A 16929-nucleotide genomic window follows, 5' to 3' on the forward strand; every position below is an offset into this window, starting at 1 on the left:
AAAGGTTGCTGACCCCGGTGCACATAATGCACAAAGGACCAAAGGCTCCTTTCCCATCATTTATTCTGCTGCTTCTTTTCATGGGGACAGAGGAATCTGCCTTACACTGAGTCAGACAATGGGTCCATGCAGCTTCAGTACTGCATACTACACTGGTCTTCAATTGGTAAATGTCTTTGGCTGGTGGGTCACAGCCTGATCCAAGGTGGGCTGCAACAGCAGCACTAGATTAAGTAGTAGGTCACCCAAATGTATGTTTGGGTTAAATGTGGGCCCCGGGCCTGAAAAGTTTGGAGATGTCTGGTCTATACTGACTAGCAACAGCAGGATTTCAGACTGGAGACATTCACAGCCAACTAGAGGTGTGTGTGTGTGCATGTTTTGAACCCAGAACCACCCCTGAGCGCTGCGCCACTGAGCCATGGTCTCTGAAGAGCTGTGCAAGGAACTGCAACCCTGCCTCTTGACTACCGGTGGCCCTTTTCCTTTTCTATTTTTGCCTTTGCCACAAATACATCTTGCCTGAATCAAAACTTGACTAATTTTACATCCTGCTGCAAACATTGCCAGGCAGCTGATTCCACTCTGGTCCCCCTCAAAGCTTTCCCGGTACCCCTGCTTCCTTGCACCAACTGGTCCGCATGCCTGGGAGACCTCCCAAGCTGGTTCCTGTCACACGGCTCCCGATTTGTAGCACACACAGACCACCACCACCACGAGAACAACAAACCATCCTGTCCCTGCTCATTGTAGGCTTTGTGCCCAATGTTCATCGCAGCAGCATGCAGGCACCAACACACACTCCTCGGGCAAAAGGTGCTTAAATGCAGATTTGCACATTAAACCCCTGCTGTGCAGTGAAGGTACAGAGCAGCTGAAGGAGGCAGATGGGTCGGCAGAGAGAAGGGGGGATAATGCAGGGAGGCAGGAAGCAAAGGGGAAATGAGACACAGGAGGAATGCTGGAAAGACGCAGGATGAAGGCAGTGGCAGAGAGGGAGAAGAGTGGTGTTGGCTGAGAACGGTACTAGGCAACATAGCAGATTGAAGGGGGCAGGGCGGGGTGGAGACTCAGCCAGGCTATCCCTGTGGCAGCAAGGAAGATCACAGAAGAAGAAGAAATCTGCAGGTTTCTTCAAAGAGAAAACACCCTATGTGCTTTGAGCAGAGCTTTTCAACAGCAGCAAAAATCTATGAAACGATATAATAAATGGTCAGTTGAATTGTGCCTAGAACACCAGTAAGTTTTTTTATTGTAAGGCACTTGTATGAACTTTTAATGGCAGGAGCCGCATTGAAAAGGAAGGAGGATTAAACGAGTGTGTGCAAGACAAGATGTTTGAAACACGTTTTACAAATTGGCAAGAAACATACCGCAATTAATCAAGGGTAAGCAACAATAACCATTTAGCATATTACATTAACATCCCTTTATTCATTTGCACAAAAGTTTGCAAGCGTCGACAAGAAATTATGTTCCAGAAATTCACATATAGCCCCCAAGTAATTCAGGCTGCATTCTTTCTTTTCAATGTTGTTTCACATTTCTTTGGTTTTTAAAGATTTATGTGTTGTTGATGTTTACACATTTTGTACAAAGTGATGTAATGTGTGGAGTGTTTGTCACATATGGTGACTTAGCTGTCAATATATCGTACCATATTATAGATTTTTGTGCTGACCAAATAAGAAACCTTTGAGAATTCCTCCTTCGACAAAACTTTGATAGGTCCTCTAGCCTTCATTTTCCTTGCTAGTAAAAACTTTGGTGCTCTAGCTCTGGCAGCAAAACAACAGGCAGCAGCTGAAGTCCAATAACATTTGGAGGGACACAAATACCTAATCTCTGACAATGGAGGTTGGTCCATTTATATACTATATTTTCGCTCCATAAGATGCATATTTTTCTTCCTAAAAAGTAAGGGGAAATGTCTGTGCGTCTTATGGAGCAAATGCGTGGTCCCTGGAGCTGAATTGCCCAGGGGCGAAAAGCAGATCATGCTTTTTTTTTTAAAGAGGGAAGTGGGTGTTGAAACAAAGCCGCCAATGGGCAAGCGATCGGGGAGGGAGATAAGGGATGCTAGAGATAAAGGAGGCTGCCTGGGAGGGGGGAGGCAAAGACAGCAAACTTACAAAGGGGGGAAATAGGAAGACTAAAGCAAAAGAGAAAAATTAGAGGAAAAGGAGGAGCAAAAAACTGCTCCAGCTATGGAAAAGACACTACATTAAGGCAAACAAGAGGGAAGGGAGTGTTGAAAGGAAACAGCTGATCGGTGGGATCGGAAGAGAGATAAGGGAGGCTAGCAGAGGCTGCCTGGGAGGGGGGAGGTAAAAGCCCATGGATCCTCTGGATTTTTACATTGGGTCACCCCAAATTCACCATCAGATCACATAGCATGTCCATGGCTACAGCCTGCACCAAAAAAATCACGCATCCACTGTTTCCTGGAGCTGCAATGGTGCAAAAATGTGATTACAAAGCACGGATCCACATGGTTCCTCAGAATTTTTGCATTGGGTCACCCCAAATTCACCGTCAGATCCTCCTCCAAAAACTAGGTGCATCTTATGGTCAGGTGCGTCTTATAGAGCAAAAAATACGGTAGATGGGGCTGTGCCCCACCAACTTCAGTCAGCTGGTGGTTTGGTTGGACTGGCTGGATGCAGGGGAATGGTGGGAGGAACCAGCTGGGGAAGGTTCAGAGCCCAGGGAGTGGTGGTGGGACAATAATTAGTGGTCAGAGGGAGAAGAGGGAGCAGGCTGAGAAGAGGAGGTATTGGAAGATGAAGAGGTAACAGGGCTTAGTGAGCAGGGAGGGTCTGTGGCAGAGAGAAGTTCAGAATCAGAGACAGAAGCTGAAGCAGGAAAGTGGGATGTGTGAGGCCAAGAGGCAGAGGTGAGTCCGGCTGGTGCAGAATCACGGGTGTCTCCCCCTCCTGCTGCAACAAGCTTTCCTCCCTGCTTGTCTCCCAAACCCAGAAGAGGCACAACAAAGGAAGAGGAGAGTTTAGCTGCACACAGGCAAAGTCTCCGATCGCTTGAAAAAAGTCCTGGTGTGGAAGCATCTCGACAAATGATTTTCATTGAAGAAGACCACCAGGAATGAGTTGCTCTGCTCATTGGGCCTGACACTCAGCTAAGTCTGTGGAGGTAGTGTTTTTGCTAATATAGTGGTACCTCGGGTTACAGACGCTTCAGGCTACAGACTCCGCTAACCCAGAAATAGTACCTCAGGTTAAGAACTTTGCTTCCGGATGAGAACAGAAATTGTGCTCCGGTGGCGCGGCAACAGCAGGAGGCCCCCATTAGCTAAAGTGGTGCTTCAGGTTAAGAACAGATTCAGGTTAAGAACAGACCTCCAGAACGAATTAAGTTCTTAACCTAAGGTACCACTGTGAAGACCTAACTCCACCTTTGAACTGAGTGATTCCTGACCTGTGGCAGGTATTAGCTGGCTCTTCCTGTCCTTGGCTCTGGTTCTGCCTACTGTGGGGCTCCCTGCCACCTGCCCCACCAGTCACAATGGGCACCAGACCCCACTGATCCCTGAGATTGTAAATCACAGTCTGAGTCGTGACTGTGGCACTGCTGTGTGACGTACAGCACCTAGCAACGCCACAGGCACTTATGTGTTACGTAGAAGGTGGTTTCAGGAGTTATGGGTCTTTCTAGGGAGGGAGTTCTAGAGGATGCGTACTTCAGAAGAAAAGGCTGCTAGCTAATATTGTTACACATGAGATTAATTGGCAGTAGAGCTGTAAGGATCTTCCTTACCTGTGTGCTGTTGAGGTCACACTGGTGGGTGTTGGCAAACCATCCCTGTCCACTGGCACACTGGTTTATGTCAATCTTCTGGATTCTAACATCCATCCTCAGAACTCCCCTGGAACAGATAACACAAGAGGTTAGGCATGCAATGTAGGAGGCAGGAGGTAAAGGTAAGGTAAAGGACCTCTGGAAGGTTAAGTCCAGTCAAAGGTGTCTATGGGGTGCGGTGCTCATCTTGCTTTCAGGCTGAGGGAGCTGGCATTTGTCCACAGACAGCTTTCCAGGTCATGTGGCCAGCATGACTAAATCGCTTCTGGCGCCACGGTACACTGTGACGGAAGCCAGAGCGCACGGAAAAGCTGTTTACCTTGCTGCCACAGCGGTACCTTTTTATCTACTTGCACTGGTGTGCTTTCGAACTGCTAGGTTGGCAGGAGCTGGGACAGAGCAACAGGAGCTCACCCCATTGCAGGGATTCAAACCACCAACCTTCCAATCAGCAAGCCCAAGAGGCTCAGTGGTTTAGACCACAGCGCCACGCAACACCTGGGTCTTCTGCAGAGTCACAGGGTTGCTACAGACACTGCCACAGCTGGCTGATATGAGTAAATACCGGTAACTGCTCCCAGGAGCAACCTGTGCTCATCAGCAGGAAAATAATATTTGATGTTGGGTCATGCCATAAAACGTAGGAGAGTAAAGAGATGATTAAGACTATTATTCATTGGGGAGCAATAATTTAATCCAAACTATGTAGAACATGATGATGATGATGCTGAAGATGAAGAAGAAGAAGATGATGATTCAAATATACAGATGAAGATGATGATGATTCAAATATACAGACCCCTTCACAGCCTGCCGCCCCAAGTGCTGAGGAGCAGGGGTTGCAAACCATTTTAGGCCCATGGGTACATTTTTATTTTTAAGCAAGTGCCAAGGGCACTACGTCATCTGATCACTTCTCAGGGCCCTTAGTCAGATCAGTGTGTGTGAGCGTACATGTACACACACTCTATTTTTCCCATGTAATTGTTGGCTCTAGTAGAATTAATCTGAACCTTGAAAAGCACATAGAGCTGAGAGAAGAAGTGGAAAGAGTGTCACTTTTCCAACTTCCTGTAAGCCCACTCATAGCCAAGGGTCAGGGAATGTGGGCCTTAGAGGCTTCATACACTACAGAGAAAGACCTCAGGGGCACAATACCATACCCTCCAACGTTTCTCCAATGATAATAGGGACATCCCATTCCAAAATGATAATTTTACTATTTATACCTCACACCTCAACACAATGGGTTGCCTCAGGCACTCAGGGCAGCTTCCAACATATATATATAAACATAATAAAACATGAAACATTTGAAAAACCAAAAACTTCCCTGTACACTAAGGATTGCCTTCAGACAGCTCAGGGGTAGGATAACTCCACACCTTCCGACATTTCTCCAATGAAAATAGAGACATCTTAAGGAAAAGTAGCACATTCCGGGATCAAATCAGACACCGGGATGGCTTCTCTAAATCAGGGACGCCCCTGGAAAATAGGGGCACTTGGAGGGTCTGCAGTAGTGCCCACGGGGGCCATGTTGGCAATTCTAGCTGTGGAGGTTGCTGTCCCATCCACACAGTTGGAGTAAGATTCAATGGTCAGTTTGAATGGTTTCTCTGTGATGAAGGGGTATGTGTCAACTTGACCTTTGCCTCAGGAAGTGAAATGTGTTCTGTCAGCCCTGGAGATGAGGTTCTAAGTATGGACAAAGCATAATTTCCTTCCCATTGAGTAGTCTGTGTTTCCTCCCCATATATCTAGGGATAACGTCTCTCCAGGTAGAGGACACTACGAACAAACTTCAACCCTGACAATCACTTCACGTTTTAAAAGATTGGGATGGAGAACCTGTGGCCCTCCAGATGTGGTTGGACTTGAACTCCCAACATTCCTGAGCGTTGGCCATGCTGTCAGATGGATAAGGGCTGGAGTTCCTCAACACCTGGAGGGCCGCAGATTCTTGATTTGTGTGCCTAAACCCTCAGACCTGGAGTTCAAGATGGCTTAGGCAGTTTCTCACTTTTTTCCAAATGAGGTCTCCACCTTTCCACATCAGCTTGCAATTAAAGGGGGAGGGAGAGAGTCCTCCTGAAATTTAATCAGCATTTTAGTCCAAATATACCCTGGCATTAAAATGGCGTTGGTATATGTGTTTTTATATTATTTTATTTTGCCTTGAGCGTATAACTTTTGTAATTGGTGTTTTGCTTTAATACTGGTCTATGACCGTAATATAACCATTTGATCATACACACACACACACACACACACACACACAGTGGTATCTCGGGGCAAATACGCTTTAGGTTACATACGCTTCAGGTTACAGACTCCGCTAACTGAGAAATAGTACCTCGGGTTAAGAACTTTGCTTCAGGATGAAAACAGAAATTGTACTCCAGCGGCGCGGTGGCAGCAGGAGGCCCCATTAGCTAAAGTGCTGCTTCATGTTAAGAACAGTTTCAGGTTAAGAACGGACTTCTGGAACGAATTAAGTATGTAACCAGAGGTACCACTGTATACACACACTCATTTTTTGTATGCAATTTTGAGTGATATACACATTCTTCCAAGGCACATTTCCTGTAATAGTTATGTTTTCCCTACTATAGGGTTGCTATATTTCAAAAAGTAAAAACCAGGGCACCCCGTAAGTTGTTGAGCTTTCTTTAGGAAGACCCCAAAGTTGCCCCCCAAAGATCCAAAGTTGCCTAAAATCCAGGACCAAGTGCCACCTTTCAGAAATCCCCCCTGCAACTTCAATTTTTAATGCATACTTTAGCCTAAAATAAACATTTTTGCACAAGTTACTTGGCTGGAGAACTGTATTTGCAAAAGAAGAAGAAGAAGAAGAAGAAGAAGAAGAAGAAGAAGAAGAAGAAGAAGAAGAATTGTACCCTGCTAACTGACTGAGTTGCCTCAGCCACTCTGGGTGGCTTCCAGCATATACAAAAACATAATAAAACATGAAACATTGAAAAACTTCCCTACACAGGACTGGCTTCAGGTGTCTTCTAAAGGTTGTATAGTTACTTATCTCCTTGACACCAGAGAAGTGCAAATTTGGAAGGGTGACTCTGATTCAGTTCACATATTGTTTCAGGAAGAGCAAATGAGGTTGGTTCGCCTTTAAATGGAACTTTCAAGGAACAACCTGCCCCTCCTTATAGACTGGAATCCATGCCCTTAACTACCGGTACATCTAAATTCTGCAAGTCAGAAACTCAAGAGTCACTGTCAGGGATGCAATTTCCCGAGAGCTGAAATGGATACGTAACTAAGACGCATTGTGAGACGCATACGTGCTCACAAACGGCCTGGAGAGTGTGCCCTTTTCCAGATGGACCCAGGCTTTTGCGCTTGCCTGAACTCTGGAACAGACAGATCTGAAGCAGCCAAACAGGGTCACCGCATGGGGAACAACCTGTTTGTTGATTATTTATGTACTACTACACTGGCTAGCAGCTGTTGGTCAACGCACAGGGGGAGGATGGACTTATCAGATATAGGACACTATGAAACACACACACAATTTCTCAACAGTGTGACTGGGGGAGGGGGAGAGCCTAAAATGACTTATATACGGTGCAGAAAGAGCTTGCTCATTCAAAGGGCAAGAGCAGACAGATAGGCAGACACATAGGCAGGCCTGTGGTTGAGACACAGAGGGATCGATGGTTCATCAGCGTTCGGCCACGAACAAATTAAGATTGTAAATCAGGAAGAGGTTGGTTTTAGGTTAGAACTTTTTTTTTTTAAGTCCAAGGTGGGAAGGGGGATATCGTTTTTAAAAAGTAAAGGTAAACATACTTATTTACTTACTAAATTTGTATACCACCTTTCACCCGGAAACTACAACTAATCCAGAATGTGGCAGCTAGACTGGTGACTAGGAGTAGCTGCCGAGACCATATAACACCGGTCCTACATTGGCTCCTGGTATGTTTCCGAGTACAATTCAAAGTGTTGGTGCTGACCTTTAAAGCCCTAAATGGCCTCAGCCCAGTATACCTGAAGGAGCATCTCCACCCCCATTGTTCAGCCCGAGAAGTGATGGTTACAGGGAGCCAGGAAGAAAGTCTTCTCGGTAGTGGCGGCTACCCTGTGGAACACCCTTCCATCAGATGTCAAGGAAATAAACAACTATCTGATTTTTAGAAGACATCTGAAGGCAGTCCTGTTTAGGGAAGTTTTTAATATTTGATGTTTTATTGTGTTTTTAATATTCTGTTGGGAGCTGCCCAGAATGGCTGGGGAAACCCAGCCAGATGGGTGGGGTATAAATAAATTTGTTGTTGCTGCTGTTGTTGTTGTTGTTGTTACCACAGGATTATATTGGTCCATAAGAAGACAATATTCAGGCAATACCTTTATTAGGCCAACTAAAATGTCACAGAATTGCAGGCACATTATTTGAGTCCTCCAGAACTCTTCCACTGGACTAGATGGTAAAAGGAGCAAGGATGGATACAGGGTGGAGATCTACACATGATCTGGATTTTCCCTTGCCATGGAAAGTCCTAAAACTAGCCTGTTATACATCTGTAGTCAGTGCTGCTGTGGAAGCTCATTATCGTAATGTTGTTGCTATTTGTTGGAAGCTGCCCGGAGTGGCTGGGGTAACCCAGTCAGATGGGAAACATATATATATATATATATATATATATATATATATATATATATATTCAAGTGGCCCAAATGACAAGTATTTCCACCAATTGTCAATAACAATAACAATATATATTTATACCCTGCCCATCCGACTGGGTTTCCCACCCACTCTAGGTGGCTTCCAACAAAATATTAAAAACACGATAAAAGATCAAACATTAAAAACTTCCCTAAAGAGAGTTGCCTTCACATGTCTTCTATAAGTAAGATAGTTGTTTATTTCCTTGACATCTGATGGGAGGGCATTCCACAGGGCGGGCTCCACTACCAAGAAGGCCCTGCCTGGTTCTCTGTAACTTTGCTTCTTGAAGTGAGGGAACCGCCAGAGGCCCTTGGCACATCCCAAAACTAAGCAACCTGATTTGAAGAAACTGTCCCCATGTGTGAGGGCTGGGCTTGAGAAAACAACAATGAATGCCGTGCTTCCCCTTTGCAATGCCCCACCTGCCAGACACAGCCAAGCAGGTACTGGGGTGCCGCCACCACTGTCCATGTGCACTGGGCGCGCCAGAGGAGAAGGCCCCGCGCCGCCCCCAGAATGACCAACCTCAACCCGCTGCTCTGAACGGGCAGCCAGAGAGGAAGGAGAAACGTAAGAAGCCCCACCATGCAACCCCGGGCTGGGCTGGTCCAGGCTGCAGAGCCTGGTGTGCAGAGCTGCGCTCCACGTGGCTTTTCCACAGCTCCAATCCCACGCGCAATGCGGTTTTCACCCAGGGCATGCGCGGAGGTCGCCTGGCACTTGCCTTTCCCCAGGTGGGAATGCGGAAAGTAGTTAGTCACAAGATCAGTCGTGTCAAAATTTGGGGGCGCTGGGCGGATCTTTGCACCCCGGTGGCGCATATGCTAAAGACGGCCCTGCTTCCCTTCATCCCAAACTGATGAGAGAGGCTCTGATTATTGCTATGGGACTGGAGATCAGGGGCATGCTAAGACTGTGGACACAAAATGGCCACTGAAACTCATCCCTGGCTACCAACTCCAATCTTTTAGCTGGAGGTGGGACGGATGGAAGTTCTTCCTCTACCCACCACTTCACTAGGGGCTTTCCTCAAGGACCACATTTCGTCCTGAGGTTTAACCTAACTCTTTACTCCTTGTAGTAGGATGCCATGGTTTTGCAAAACCCATTCTCATCAGGTTGTTCTCCCTCTTAATTCTCAAATCCTTTAAAAATCGGGCACTAGACCCCCTGCCTTCTTTTTTGTAGGCACAATTTGCGTTCTCACCAAGCTGAGTAGAGCCCCCTGACATGGGTTTTGGCCTACTGTATGCTTGGCCACTGCAGTTTTTGCCGTCCTCAGCAGGCAGCCAAAGCAGGAAGGTTATTACATCTTTCAGGGGCCAAAAAAGGTGGCTAATCATAGAGCTTCTATCAGTCCCACAGTGGGAAATGGACAGGTATCTAACCTCCCACATCTCTGCCAGAAACTCTTAATTGGCCCTTTTACATACAATAGCTTGGATTTTCAGGATTTTATACCAGGCGGATGCTGAGCTATTAGCCATGTCATTGTGGACATGTAAGATTTAAGGTCTCCAGCCTCCCCATTTAAAGATAAAGAGAAATATATTCCTATAACCCAGCAGTGGTGAAATTGTTATCCTCTGTACATTGTTTTAACTCCCATCATCCCCTGCCCAGCATGGCCAATGGTAAGGGATGATGGGAGTTGTAGTCTAGCAACACCTGGAAGCACCCCATTGATTCCTGATCTGGAGGGACACAGGTTCTTTGTCTTTGGTCATCTTTTTTCCTGGGCTTTTTTTTTGGGGGGGGGGCTACTGAGTATTGGCTCTCAGCCCCAGAACCTCTTTGAATCTCACGTTCAACCCTGTAACATGTGAGCTAATATTTTTTAAAGGGTTATTTTGAACCCTTGTGCAGAGTTCCTTTCCCTCGCCTAAGCTCATTTCTCCCCAACACTCACTCACTCTCTCTCTCTCTCTCTCTCTCTCTCTCTCTCTCACACACACACACACACACACTCTTTTGGGATTAGTGAGGACTGTCCAGGACAGAGTACATGGTTGGTGAACATGAATGAACAGATCAGACTTGTAAAACAATATTGCAATAAAGGTAAAGGGACCCCTGACCATTAGGTCCAGTCGGGACCGACTCTGGGGTTGCAGCGCTCATCTCGCTTTATTGGCCGAGGGAGCTGGCGTACAGCTTCCGGGTCATGTGGCCAGCATGACTAAGCCGCTTCTGGCGAACCAGAGCAGCGCACAGAAACGCCGTTTACCTTCCTGCCGGAGTCGTACCTATTTATCTACTTGCACTTTGACATGCTTTTGAATTGCTAGGTTGGCAGGAGCAGGTACTGAGCAACGGGAGCTCACCCCGTTGCGGGGATTCGAACCACCGACCTTCTGATCGGCAAGTCCTAGGCTCTGTGGTTTAGACCACAGCGCCACCCGCATCCCTAATATTGCAATAATACTATCATAAAACTTGCTCCGGGCACCTGTTCTGAGCAAGAATCCCTTTTAGGCAACTGGATAAGGAAGCTTTAGAAGTACTGGAGTATCCCAGTCTCCCAAACCAGAAATAATTGACAAGCCAGGCTAATAACAACTTCTGTGGATTATTAACTTTTGGGTCTTTCTCTGGGTATTTGGGAAGAGAAGGTGGCGGCAGCCTCTGAACAATGCATTTCGCCCCTTGCTGAGCAACAGCATCCCTGTACTTTGGCTCAAGGGACTTTCCATCCAGGCTGGAGCCCCCAGCACTATTACATGTTAATAGTGTTTACCCACGGTGTTTACCCACCACAGCACTGTTGTAAAGGGCAGCACTGATGCAGCAGTGCCTGGAGAAAATATAGGGGTCGGCTTGACTTCCTTGTTCTATCTTTAAATTTAGTATTGCTAAATAAGGAACTGTTTCTCGATTGAAGGAATAGGCGGCAGGTCGGGTGGGGTGGGGTGGGGGAGAAATTTGATTCCGTTCACATCTCAAGACTGACCTGCTTAATTTGTACTTTCCAAAACAATAAACAGCACAGAATTTGCAGTTCTCCTAATTTTGCAGTGCTGTTCTCCAGACAAGCAATGTCTACCAAAATGCATATGCTAGGGTGGAGTGTGCAGATAAGTGCAAATCCTAGTGAAAACAGCAAAAAAAAAAAGAGTATTATATGTTAGGAGAAATTGCTTTGCTGAAAATGGGAATATTAGGAGCTTGCACTAAAAAAACTGGTGAATTTTCATGAGACTTAAACAAAAAATAAATAAAAAATGAAATGTGGAGGGGGAAATTAGAAACCGAGAAAAACCGAAATGGACAGATTTGCCCATCCCCGGTGGCAAGCATAGATGTGAGGGACTTTCTCTCCTCACATCAGACCCAGCTTCTGCTGTGTCAGAACAAATGGGCAAATGGGATGAAATAATGGCCTGGAGATCCAAGAGCTTAATTTGAGTCTGGCATCTCCAAGGCTTGGTCCTGGGACGTGGGAAATCATAGACTAAATGAGCATTGAAATGCTTTGTCTTTGTCCTTGAGAGCCGCTCACCAAAGCCTGGGCCTCAGCACCCCTGGATCAGAGGGCTCCTTTTATTTCAGAACAACCCAACAAACCTTGGTCTGTCTGATATTCCTGGTGATACAGAGGTGATCACTGGTTACACAGTTGTGAAGAAAGAGAAGGCATGTCCCTTCTCTTTGCACATGCTTTTGAGTACTCTTTATTCGTCATTGCTTTTGTTGTTTCCTTACACTTGAGATCAGCTTCTGGGGCAGACTTAAATCGTGTGTGTTTTCTTTTTAAAACCTTTGCAATATTATTGTAAGCCACTGATAGGTTATGATTTTTCTTAATAAATATCACACTTTTCTGGTAAAGGGAATGGCAAGCCCCGAATCCTGCCCAGCCAAACAAGGATATCGAACCACTTCTCCCCTTGTTAACCCTTCCAAGGCTTGCTGTCTACCCATTCCCTGCTTCCCCCACCCAACAGCTGCATTGAACTTTGGCTTTGTTTATAAAGTTAGGGGATCAAATCAGGGATCTCCTGTGTCACACAAGTAGTTTGGTCCACAACCTCACCCCTCATCACCACCATCCTTCCCCGACTCACTTGAATTCTGGATTTAGATCAGGCTTGAGGCCGTAGAAGGAAGAGGAGAGAGTGACCATCCAGTTGGGCAGGAATTTCCCATCTTCACATTCCAGGAAAGGTGGTGACCACTTGATATGGCTGCTATCCATCACGTAACTATCTCCCTGGCTCCATTTGGGAGTGTCAAGGGTCTTGAGGTCGTTGGTGAGAATCCTCTTGTAGAGCGACGGGGCCCTCTGGAAACGGAAAAAGTTGTACCACTCGTTTTCCCAAGTCAAATTCCTCAAGCTTTCTGCAGAGGCCGAGAGGTCTTGGAGCAAGATCTCATTGTTTTCCTTGGTGGCCTGGAGCATCAGCTGGGGCTTGGAAGACACCGGGTGAGCATCGAAGGTCAGCACAGCTCTGTAAACTTGGGGGTCTCCATCCATAACACTTCTGACCAAGGCGTGGTACCACTCAATGTCTTCCTTCACACTGGACTCCCGGATGTCGTTGGTCTGGAAGACCATGTTGAGGAAATTGGTGGCATGGGCCAGGGTCTCAGTCGCACCACGCAAGTAGGAATGCAAAGCTGGGGGAGGGCCAGAGGCCTTCCCTGTGTCCCTCACCTCAAACCTCCGGGTACAGTTGGCTTGCAAGAGGTGAAACGCCTTTCCAGAGTACAGGAAGGCCGCCGCTGCCTCCGACCCATCAGGATCTGTTTTATCCAAGTTGGGGGTAGGCACCCAAGTGAAAGTCAAAGCCGAAGAAGAAGGTGAAAGCGGGGAGGGGGAGGAGGAGGAAGGCATCCATTCCTTTGCTTTTGGAGTCCTGGCCTTGGGTGGAGCTGCCCGTTGATACTGGAAGATCCCAGCGGCCCCTAGGAGCTCCAGGTGGAAACACCCAACCAGAAACCCCAACAAGCAGATCTCCATGGTTCGGCAAAAGGGCTCGGGAAACACCAGTCATCCGGCGGGGATCATTTCAGCCACGGGGAAGCCCTCTTGGGAAGTCCCGATGCATCCGGCAGGGTTCTAGAGATCCTCAGGAAGTGGAGGGAGAGAAACCACGAGAAGCAGCGAAGGAAGGCTGCCCATCTCCAAGTGAGGGACATCCCTAAAGGGCATTGGCACACCTGCCAGAGAGTTCTCTGCCTCCTGCTTAGAATTTGCAGGACTTTTACCGCTCTCTTTCTGCCTCTCTTGGCCACTCTCGGTGCCTCGCTCTCTCTTTTGCTTCTGTCCTCCCTGGCTGGTGATGGAGCAGACGTCACTACAATATGAGCAGCTGCTGGCACTGGCTCCCCCCTTCTCCTTTCCCCTCCTCGGCTACTATTATATGCCTGGGCTTTTAAATCTCTGCAGATCTACACGCACACACGCACACATGCACGGTTCTATCAACAGCCTCACTTGCTAATGCTTGGAATGGAGAAATCCTGGGTAAGGCCAGAGAGAGAGAGAGATGAGGGAGGGAGGGAGATGGAAAGGGAACAGTCTCTCTCTCTCTCTCTCTCTCTCTCTCTCTCTCTCTCTCTCTCTCGTCTCACTTTAGTTCCATTAGGGGATATAGGTCTGACAGTGATGCAAGCAACCAAATCCTGCATGGAGTGCCATGGCAACGGGAAATTTGTCTTCCCACCTCACCCCTCCCTTTCTCTCCCCTCCCCGCCTTTATTCGTGCCCCCCCTTCCATTCATCAGCTTGACTAACACCATGATAGTCATTTATAAGGTCACCTACTGCCTACTGATGTTTGTATCATGCTGCTAAATATAATTAACTGTTCAAGCACCAGTGAAGGGTGGTGGAAGCGAAAAGGGTGGAAAACAAGGATGGAGAATTTTCAGACAGGGTGTTCTGTACTGTTGCTTTCTACATGTTGAGATGAAACAGGAGATGTGAGATAGAGGGGGAGGCGGAGAGAGAGAGAAATATAGAATGGAGAGGGTGATTTGAAGGAGAGAGAGAGAGAAAGAAAGAAAGAGAGGCATGGAAGACAATCATGACCTAATCGGAGTTACAGTTTACTGGGGCTCAGCCCCCAGAACCCCCTTTTTAATCCAGCATCTTGGCTCAGCTCTGGACCACATGGCCTTATAATAAAGAAAAGTACCCCTGAGCATACACAAAGTGCATTTTCCTTACCATTGCAACAGAGTGCATTTTACATTCTTGTGGTGTGCTTTTCCATCAATTGGATGTATCATTTTACATCGCTTGTGCTATCACTTTGTCTTATTGTTTTTGCATACAACCCCTTTCTTTAATTGAGGGAAGGTGTGCCTTTATGCTGAGTGTTCACCGTGCCTGCTTATCTCTTAACACTGGTTGTCAATTAGTGCTGCTAATTCAATCTTGCTGAATCCTTCTGCTGTTCTCCATGGCGTTTTGCTTTGCAGTGAAACGAATTTTGACTTGACTCACAAATGCCAGAGACAGTGTTAGAAGCTGAGGTATGAAAACTGGGAGCTAAATGGCACCTTAAGCCTAAGTTATGGACACAATCGAATGTCTAGGCACACTTTTTTATATATATAACAAGAATACGAAACTGAAAATGAATGAACTGCAGCCAAATTATTATGCTCATTTTTCACATGGTCTAGTCCAGGGGTCTGCAACCCGCGGCTCCAGAGCCGCATGTGGCTCTTTTACACCTTTGCCGCGGCTCCGGGGCAGATACTAGCGAGGGGAGGAGGCGCATTGTGCGCCCCGACACTCCCCACTGTGGCAGGCGCTGTACTGGCTGTGACGTCGCATGGGGGCGGTGCATGCGTTAGTCATGCACTGTCCCGACGTCACCTTCCCGCCCGCCCGCCTGCTACATTGTAAGGGGCATGTACGCTGGTCACTGCATTGAAAGGGGGCATGTACGCTGGTCACTGTTTTGAAGGGGAGTGAAGAACACACACACACAAAAAGGTAACTTGTTAATTTAACATTTATTTCTATGAGGAGGAGTAATTCTGAGGGATCAAACAAAGAAATAATTAAAAAGTGACAAAAAAGTTATTTTTATAATGACGAGTTTTGCGGCTCCCAGTTTTTTTTTCTTCGGAAACGGGTCCAAGTGGCTCTTTTTGTCTTAAAGGTTGCAGACCCCCTACTTCCCCTGCCCACCCCACTAATATTCTTCTCTTCTCCAGTCTTCAAAGAGTATCTGGAAGTGGGGAGGCATAAAAAAAAGCCCTCCTTACCTTCCACTCTGCAGTTTTAATCTGAAATCTTAGGCTCAGTACTGCGCCCAGAGCTCAGAAACTGCTCGCGCTAATGAAATTCCCTGTTGCAAAATGCGCCTAGAACAGGAGTTGGCAAGGTTTGCCTCGCCTGGGCTGGTTCACTCCAGCAGAGATCCCTCCATGGGCCGGATTGTGCGTGCTCGTGAGCGCACACACCCGCGATTTCCAGTGTCTGTGTAGACACGATTTTCGGGATCTGCGCAGACACAATTTTTGGCACGGTGGAAGCGAGTCCCTGCACCGCGCCGTGTCAGTTTAGCACAGCACCCTAAACTGAACGACCCCTGTGGGCTGCTTGTGGCCCATGGGCCTTAGGCTGCCTACCCCTGGCCTAGAACAATGGGAGTTTGGAACACTGGCTGGAGAAGGTGAAGGGCATTTGCCAAGAGGAAGTGTGAGCTGGAAGGATAAAGACCATGAGAAAGACAGGGCTGACCCTACTTTTGGGTAAGGTGAAGTGCCCTGGGAAGTAGTAATGGCTATTGCCCTCAGTTGGAGGACAGAGTTGGAGGGCTGCCCTCTGGAGCAGTGGGGGATGTTATGCTGCCGTCCCTTATTGAAGTAAGATTCAACTGCCGGGCCAGGCTGCTTCTATACCAAGAACAGAGGTGGACGGTAGGAATGTAAAAAAGTATTATGTTCCATTCCACCTTTGTTGCATGCAGTGCTGTTTCTGTTCCACCACATTTGCCTTCCACCAACAGCCTTATTACAGTCGTACCTCGGAAGTCGAACGGAATCCATTCCAGAAGTCTGTCCGACTTCCAAAACATTTGGAAACCAAAGAACGACTTCTGATTGGCTGCAGGAAGCTCCTGCAGCCAATCTGAAGCTGCGGAAGCCCCGTTGGATGTTTGGCTTCCAAAAATAGTTTGCAAACTGGAATAGTCACTTCTGGGTTTGCGGTGTCCATGAGCCAAAACGTTTGAGAACTAAGCTGTTTGAAAACCAAGGTATGGCTGTATTTTTCTCTCTGTCCACTGTGGTCAAATTACGCAAGTTACATCGTCTTCACATTGTTCCACCCCATTCATTTCAATGCAAAGGACACACGGCGTAAACTGGGTAGGGCGGGGGAGAGAAACGTAACCAATTACACGTCATTTGCAGACTGAAATTAGGCAACAACAGCAGTGAATACCATTTACAGT

The 16929-nt window shown here is 47.1% G+C and overlaps 1 protein-coding gene across 1 annotated transcript in view; it reads right to left on the reverse strand.

Annotated features, from left to right (window-relative positions):
* GPR179 (G protein-coupled receptor 179) overlaps nt 1-14032 on the reverse strand; it is a 48042-nt gene extending 34010 nt beyond the window's left edge. Inside the window, exons 1-2 of the mRNA XM_079949181.1 lie at nt 12577-14032; nt 3775-3883 (exon numbers count right to left, since the gene is read on the reverse strand). Of these exons, the coding sequence (XP_079805307.1) occupies nt 3775-3883; nt 12577-13472 (1005 nt within the window). The 5' untranslated portion in view covers nt 13473-14032. The remainder of the gene's footprint in view (nt 1-3774; nt 3884-12576) is intronic.
* Nucleotides 14033-16929: the final 2897 nt, after the last annotated feature.

The sequence above is a fragment of the Podarcis cretensis genome, assembly GCF_951804945.1.
Source record: "Podarcis cretensis genome assembly, chromosome: 13".
NCBI lineage: Eukaryota > Metazoa > Chordata > Lepidosauria > Squamata > Lacertidae > Podarcis > Podarcis cretensis.